At 43.5% G+C, this 8,265-nt stretch overlaps 1 protein-coding gene across 1 annotated transcript; it reads left to right on the top strand.

The window, feature by feature from the left end:
• Positions 1 to 482: 482 nt before the first annotated feature.
• P2RY1 (purinergic receptor P2Y1) lies at positions 483 to 7,395 on the top strand. Its single transcript, XM_005898378.2, has 2 exons — positions 483 to 2,808; positions 5,286 to 7,395. Exon 1 carries the CDS (start codon positions 1,650 to 1,652, stop codon positions 2,769 to 2,771), a length of 1,122 nt encoding a protein of 373 aa, XP_005898440.1. The 5' UTR covers positions 483 to 1,649; the 3' UTR covers positions 2,772 to 2,808; positions 5,286 to 7,395.
• The last annotated feature ends 870 nt before the right edge of the window (positions 7,396 to 8,265 follow it).

The raw sequence follows: 8,265 nt of genomic DNA, 5'->3' as shown, positions 1-8,265 counted from the left end.
CCATGGTCTTCCGCATTGCAGGCAGATTCTTTACCACCTGAGCCACCAGGGAAGCCCATATGTCTTCACATGTATCTATGTAAGGTTGTATTTAATAGTCGTTATTTCCCGAACTATATGTTTTTAATTATTCTTTATTGCAGCCTTTGTTCTTTAATTAAACGTACTGAACAGGAAGATTTGGGGACCCTGCGTAGTCGGCAGGTAGGTGGTAGGTAACAAGTTAAATTGTGCTGAAGCAACGTCAAGGTTCAACTAATAATATTTTTACAAAGCCCTTTTAGAAATGTTCACGCTGATGTTAACAATGACGTCGATTCATTAGCATTTCCTTAATTAAGAAAAACAATACGAAAATAAAAAGGGAAAGGGAGACTTGAAGGACAGAAAGAGATGCTCCCCATCTCCCTCCACACCCTCCCTCCCGCCTTTGAAATCTTTCTGCGAGTAGCAGGTTTCTGCAAGCGCCAGGAATCCGGTCTCATTAAAGCGCGGAGCGCTGCAATGCCAGGGCGTTCCCCGCTGGGGACTGCAGGCTGCCTGAAACATGCAAACACCTGGCGTGGTTCTTGAAGGCCCTGGAGACTTCAGTCTCCTTCGGTCGGCTCCAGGGTGTTAGGCAGAAGGCTCTGAGCGGTCAGAGGGGTTTCCTGTGTGTCAGCAACTTCACTTTGCCGAAGATAGCCGGCGGAAGAGCGGAGGAACGCTGGCGGGCCAATCGCTTCTCGGCAGCCAGCCCTAGCCCTGACCCTGACCGAGTGCGCCCCGCGTCCTCCGCCGACTCCGGCAGTGGCTCCGGGACAGAAGCTGAACGCGCCGGCACACGGCGAAGACCAGTTCTCCCCGAAGACGTCTCCGGCCCGGAGCGAACACCCTGGAGAGCGCGGGCAGGCAGCCGGGCGGGCTTCACGGAGGCACGCCCCTCTCCTCCCAGCTGCGCGCGGACTCGCCCGGCGCCCAAACTCCGCCCACCCTCGCAGGGAGCCTGGCTCGCCCTCCGGCCGCTGCACTCCAAACGGAGCAGGTCTCTAGAAAAGCCTGCGAGATCACCCAGACTGCGAGCCGGACGCGATCCAGAAGCGCACGAGTCTGCGGCCACGCGCGCTCCGATGGCCCCCAGAAGCTGAGGGCAGCGGGGCGCGGGCCCTAGACCCGAGCTGCTGGCTTGCAAGGTAGGGAGAAGGAAGATGCCCAAACGAAGTTGATCTTCGGGGGAAGGAGGCTGGGGCGCGCCCTCCCCACGCCGGAGCGCAGCGCAGCGAATTTGGCTCAACCTCACTGAGGCCCCCGGCGCGCTCTCCAGCGCGAACCCTCGGTCCCTAGGGAAAGCGCAGTCGGAAAGTTGTCTACTCGGGTGTCCTGAGCGCCCCGTTGTGTAACCTCGGCGTTGCCGGCCGGACGGGGAAGTTGCTGGTCCACCGGCCAGCCGGGTTCGGTCGCCGCTCAGGGCGGATTTCATGGCCCACGGCGAACGCGGGGCCGGAGCTGGCGTGGGCGAGCCCCCGCGCGCCCCCTCCCGCAGGGATCCCCGGCTCCCGCTCGCGTCTGCTCGCCAGCCTTTCCGATGCTCGCTGCGCCCCTCGCCGCCGCCGCCGCCCTCCTGCCGCCGCTTGTCCCTTGGAGCTGCCGCCTAAGTCGGGGAGGAGAGAATGACCGAGGTGCTGTGGCCGGCGGTCCCCAACGGGACGGACACTGCCTTCCTTGCCGACCCTGGTTCGCCCTGGGGAAACAGCACAGTGACTTCCACCGCCGCCGTCGCCAGCCCGTTCAAATGCGCGCTGACCAAGACAGGCTTCCAGTTCTACTACCTGCCAGCTGTCTACATCTTGGTGTTCATTATCGGCTTCCTGGGCAACAGCGTGGCCATCTGGATGTTCGTCTTCCACATGAAGCCGTGGAGCGGCATCTCCGTGTACATGTTCAACTTGGCCCTGGCCGACTTCTTGTACGTGCTGACTCTGCCGGCGCTCATCTTCTACTACTTCAATAAGACCGACTGGATCTTCGGGGATGCCATGTGCAAGCTGCAGAGGTTCATCTTCCACGTGAACCTCTATGGCAGCATCTTATTCTTGACCTGCATTAGCGCGCACCGGTACAGCGGCGTGGTGTACCCGCTCAAGTCCCTGGGTAGGCTCAAGAAGAAGAACGCGGTCTATATTAGCGTGCTGGTGTGGCTCATCGTGGTGGTGGGCATCTCCCCCATCCTCTTCTACTCTGGCACCGGGATCCGGAAAAACAAAACCATCACCTGCTATGACACCACCTCAGACGAGTACCTGCGAAGTTATTTCATCTATAGTATGTGCACGACCGTGGCCATGTTCTGTGTCCCTTTGGTGCTGATTTTGGGCTGTTACGGATTAATTGTGAGAGCTCTGATTTACAAAGACCTGGACAATTCGCCTCTGAGGAGGAAATCCATTTACCTGGTGATTATTGTACTGACTGTTTTTGCTGTGTCTTACATCCCTTTCCACGTGATGAAAACAATGAATTTGAGGGCCCGGCTGGATTTTCAGACCCCAGAAATGTGTGCTTTCAATGATAGGGTGTATGCCACTTATCAGGTGACAAGAGGTCTAGCAAGTCTCAACAGTTGTGTGGACCCCATTCTCTATTTCTTGGCAGGAGATACTTTCAGAAGGAGACTCTCCCGAGCCACCAGGAAGGCTTCCAGAAGAAGTGAGGCAAACTTGCAGTCCAAGAGTGAAGACATGACACTCAATATTTTATCAGAGTTCAAGCAGAATGGAGATACAAGCTTGTGAAGATGCAGGAATCCCCAAACACCCACTTTGTAACATGGTAGGATGCTCCATAGAGCCAAGCGCTTTTTTCCCCTTTCAGTTTCTAGTAAGTTTAGAGAAAATTCAAGCCAAGAAAGCAGTGAATTTACAAATAAAATAGAAGTGGAAATGCCTACACCCACACTTAGCTTGTTCGGATTTGCTTTCTAACCAGAAGTTAGACTTCTGGTCTAACTTCCTTCGCTCCAGGGCTTCCTTCTCTCTAACCAGAAGTATGTAACATAAAATTATACTGCCCTCCTTAAATATTTACTTTCTCTTCTGCCTTTAAAATTTGCAAACTCTTCTCTTTAAAGTGTACATGAGTACTGAAGCTATTTGGATATTAATATTTTCTCCAAGAAAACTGACCACCTGAAACCTGAGTTTGTGATTTGTCTAGTGTTTATTGTCTTTAATAATCTGAGGTAGGAACAAATTGAAACTTTACATTCTTAGATTAGAGACATACACCAAAATACTAAAGTCAGTCCATTCAGAAGCAGATGAACAGATTGCTGCTGGGTGTCTTTTTTTGATCCTATACGCATAGGTGGTAGCTGGCTGAATTTTTCTGGAGAATTGAATAGAAAAATCAAGTCAATGAATTTACAAGTCTCCAAAGGGATTATCTCACAATTGTTTCTAGAAAACTGCTTACTCTGTGTTGGGTGCTAAATGTTTGTGGATGGAATCATCTGTATATTATCTTACAGGTAAAATGCCTTCAAAATAATCTAAGTGCATGTACTTTCCTTGTAAACACCACAAACTCTGTTAGAGTTCCTGTGACAGAGAGCTTTTACTTGCACCACTGCTCTGCAGTGCCCAAGGATTATGTTTGTGTTCCAGTACAAATGCTCACTTCCATCTGTAAAAACAATGTTAAAAATCACAGAGAAATTACAGATCAAAGTTGAATAGCTATTAGCAAGTTGAGGGACGTCGGCAGGAGGGAGAGTGGTTGACAGTCATCCATAATGCATAGCCTGCAAGCATATTCTCAAATGTATGAGGGACCAAGATGGGGGAGATGACATTTTTAGAATAAGGGTTTTAGTTTAAATTAATTATGGTGTAAAAGCTCTCTCTCTCTTTTTTGACTTCTTCCAAATGGTGGAAAACATGGAATGCAGTGTAACAAGAAGGCAGAATTTGCATGTGTTGTGTTGGTAGAATGAGGTGCTATAATGCTTTGCTGGGTCTTACATCCTCATTTTTGAAGGGAAAACTCCAAACATATGGGAAAGGGAAATATGAAGAATTAAATTTAAATACTTGAAGTACCACAGCACTACAAAGTGAGGTGTAGAAACTACTAATCAAACTAATAATAGTTTAAGCGAATACTACTGGACAGTGTTTTATATTTTACCTCTGTCAGGCAGTAATGACAAATCTATAAAATACTTCAATAACTTTCATAATGATTTTTAGTGAATACTGAATTGCTGCATTTCTAGCCCTTGAAACAGCCAAATTTGGTATAGGTTATATATTAGATATATATTATTCTACATATATCAAAACGGTCAAATTTGATATATGTAGAATAATGAGTGAGGTGATCACTTACAACACCAAATAAATCAATCTGATATCAAAGGAATTTCTCATGGTGAAGACACGCCAACAAACCAGCATCAGAGTCTGCAACTGATGGTGGGGAAGCTTGTTTGAAAGTGCTTTATATGTAGAGCAATTTGGGGCTGCGTCCAAGGTAAGAACCTTAGTGCCCTGTGGGACCTGGCGATAAGAAAGTCAGAGCTGGGCTTCAGTTCTTGCAGCGTCTGGATGGATTTCAGATTTGTGAGCCCTTCAGTTTCTTAGACTTTCTCTGACTACTAAGACCAATGAATAAAAGCTGAAAAGCTGTGTTTAACCACCCTAAAGAGTGCGACTTTTTCCCATGTTCAGTGTTAAGACACAGGATTATAGAAACCAAATCAAGTGGAAACCTTTCAGATGTCCTACCTACACCTCATTTTGAGGAAAGAGAAGTGTTAACTAGGTTCTCATTTGATTAGGATCCTGCAGTGTTGTCTGTTGTGAAATCCTAAAAGAAAAAGACTAAGCTATGTCATGAATGTGTTACCCCTGTCAAATATCATGTGCAGTGAGACATGATTAATACCACTAAATTGGCCAGAGTGGAAATATCAAAGCCTGTACCATCCTTGAACTTGAAGGCTCATGATACACATTTCTATAATATTCCTTCACCTTTATTTACTGTAGTGTTCTTCCTTTTCGGTCTGAAGATGCCCAGCCTGGTTTACAGTATATGTTAGGTACATTGATTCAGCTTCCAGGGAACTTTCTTTTGGAGGGTGGCTCCAGTGTGGAGGTAAACAGGGATGAGAAATGCCCTTTTACTCCTTGACATGCTATTTCCACAGAGTTTCTTTCTTAACGTCATACATCACGTAGTGGACAATGATGACATGCAGTTGCCTGCCTAATAGTGACAAGAATGATCTCTCTAACCCCTTCCAGGCACGAAGTGGTCTCTGGGATGAGTCTGCTAATGATGAAAACATACCGAGGGTCAAGATAAAGCAGTGACCTATTGGCTGAAGGTCTGATTCATGACTTATGATAAAGATTGGGTATTTTACCAGTAAAGGCAGAAATCTGCTGGCATTTTGATAAAAAGAAAAGCTAAAATTAAGGAATGTAGCAATTAACTAAACTTCACACTACAAAACTGAATGCCAAAGTGTTTTATGGCTCATCAGTCGGCAACTTTGACCCATTGAACATCAGTGTGTGTGTTTGGATTGAAATGCTAAACACACAGACCCAGGAGAGATATGGCATGAGAGTAGAATTTGGAGTTAAAATGGCGATATTGCCCACTGGCCAGCTGTGGGACTTCTTGACCCTGTCAAGACCCCTCTCCGTGGATTAAAAGGGCTGGATGATATCCATCTGTTGGGGCCTTAGGGGATATAGTAGAGAACTATCGGCAGCCAGAGGTGCATGAAATCTGCTACAGTATTTTCCAGGACTGCTGAATGCCAGTCCTTGGCTAAAAAAACTCGTACAAAGTTCACCAATTGTGAAATGGATATGACCTTTAAGTTTTCTGTCTCAGGGCAGTGCACTATACTGCCTGTGGATATCAGAGATGTCAGTGCTTACAGCAGCTGGAATTGGACTCATGACAATAAAGGTGTGTAACTAGTTAGAGATATAGTAAAGCTTTAACTTTGCTGGTCAAATTGTAACTATCATAATAGTATTTATTGATGAAGCTCACAGTCCTTCCATTGTACAGATTGAAAAACTTTCTTGAAAGTTCCAACATACTGATGTAAATTATATTTATTACAATGTATAATATTAGTATGTCACATTGGTGTATTTTACATAATGTATTCTGCATAAAAATGAGTGACTGTATATTATGATGCTTTTCAAATATCAGTATCTTGAAATGTTTTAAGTTTTCAGATTTTTTTATCTAAAATATGAAAATCTGTTTTGTGATACAAGTGATTCATTTTCTCTAGAAATGCTTTTGCACATTTATCTTTTTATTTAGGGTTCTTCCTACATAGACACAGTTTGGTGTCAAACTTTCATTAGGATCAATAGTAAATACAGAATATCTTAGCCAAACTGAGTCTGTATTGTCTACATTTTATATACTATTATAGAAGTATTTATATTGTCTTTTCAATATGTTTGGAATTGTATCCACAAATACAGTCAGAGCTTCCCATTTCTAGTTGCAAAAGGTTTGTCCTAAACTCAATCGACATCACTTATGTTTTAGAAGTCTGGTGAGATGGGCATTATAGATACAATATTAGCATTTAAGGAAATACTTAAGGGAGATGGACAGAGAAAGAGACAGCTGGTGTAATCAATTACTCTGCTCAATTCTGCTTCAGTTTTTATGTTGTGTTTCTTCTTAAGGTGAAATAGCATAATCTTAATTTCTTAGAGATGAAGTTTCTAAGTAACACACTACCAGCAGGTTCAACATTGCTAGTAATTTTAATGTTTTTTCTGTTCATTTGATAACTTTAATTACAAGTTTTACAATAATATCTATATATTATTTGGCTGCTGAATCCTGTTACAGTTTTTTTTTTTAATTCTGTTGTACATTATATTATACACATCATTACAAATTAACATGAAGGGGAATATATATTACATATCAAAAATTGTGAATTTGAACTCTAGTATGTGTTAGTGCTTTTGCAAAAATGTTTATTTTTATAATATCTGTGATTTTAATATAGGTAATTGAACTAGATTTCTTTGTGATGAATAGTGCCATTGAATGACTGGTATGGAAACAGTGTTACTTGACATTTTGTGCTTTCTCAGGTTTATCTATATCAATGGTAGCTTAACAGATTCCAGACTAATTGTGCATAATTGTGTTTTACAAGGAATGTACATTTCCTATAAGTTTGCATGCAGGAGTGTACAACTTGGAGTGTGTGTGTGTGTGTTCACAGCATGGCAGCCAACTTTGTATCTGCTGTTGATAATAATAGCAGAGCTTTGGTATAATCGTGGTCATTAGAATTATACCTACCATAGACAATGAAAACCGAAAAAGTCTCAATAAAACTATGAAATGTGGTCTGATGGCTTCTATGTTATTATAGTATTAATACTTGCAACTTTTCTCAAATTTTGACCTGTACTGTTACATGTGCGCATACTAAGTCACTTTAGTCATGTCTCATTCTGTGTGACCCTTTAGACTGTAGCCCGCCAGGCTCCTCTGTCCATGGGATTCTCCAGGCAAGAATACTAGAGTTGGTTGCCTTGCCCTTCTCCAGGGGATCTTCCCTATCCAGGGATTGAACCCGTGTCTCCTGCAGCTCCTGCATTGCAGGTGAATTCTTAACTGGTGAGCCACCAGGGAAGCCCACTGCGTTGGCTGGCAAATACTATAGGATGTGTTGAATTAGTATAGGCATCTCTTAACATGCAGCCTGGACTGTAAAAAGTGAAGTGTTAAAAAAAGAATGCTGGTACAAGATAATTGATAAGATCATCATTATTTATTATTTAATTATTAACAGGAACTTGACTTAATTCTTTGAAGAAAATATGAAATACTATCTTAATCATATTTCTCATACTAGTGTTCTGTGTTTAAAATGTCAGCTGTAATCTAATGTAATGCCTCCTGTAATTTTTAATCCATGGAGGTAGTCATTCTAATAATCCTTTGTGGTTTCTATTTATCTATTAGCCTACACTGCCTGCTTCTTCCAAGAGTGTGTGTGTGTGTGTGTGTGTGTAGCTATGCAGTGAAAAGCTGTACGTGGAATGGACACGTGCTTAAAGCATTACTTTTATTTTCTTTAGTGGAGAAGGTAAGTACACAATTGGTTCCTCATTGGATTTTTTTGGTTGTCTGCTGAGACAAGTCCCCTATCACAAAATCCTGTGGATAGAAAAATGCAGATCTCTTGCAGCCCCTACGATATTGTCACTCAGT

Source organism: Bos mutus, chromosome 1 (genome assembly GCF_027580195.1).
Source record: "Bos mutus isolate GX-2022 chromosome 1, NWIPB_WYAK_1.1, whole genome shotgun sequence".
NCBI classification, from domain to species: Eukaryota; Metazoa; Chordata; class Mammalia; order Artiodactyla; family Bovidae; genus Bos; species Bos mutus.
The sequence above is the reverse complement of the archived record's forward strand: the minus strand, read 5'-3'. Positions and strand labels throughout refer to the sequence as shown.

What these genes read in the sequence shown, in the direction of transcription:
- P2RY1 (XM_005898378.2), top strand. Translation starts at nt 1,650, where the DNA reads ATGACCGAGGTGCTGTGGCCGGCGGTCCCCAACGGGACGGACACTGCC.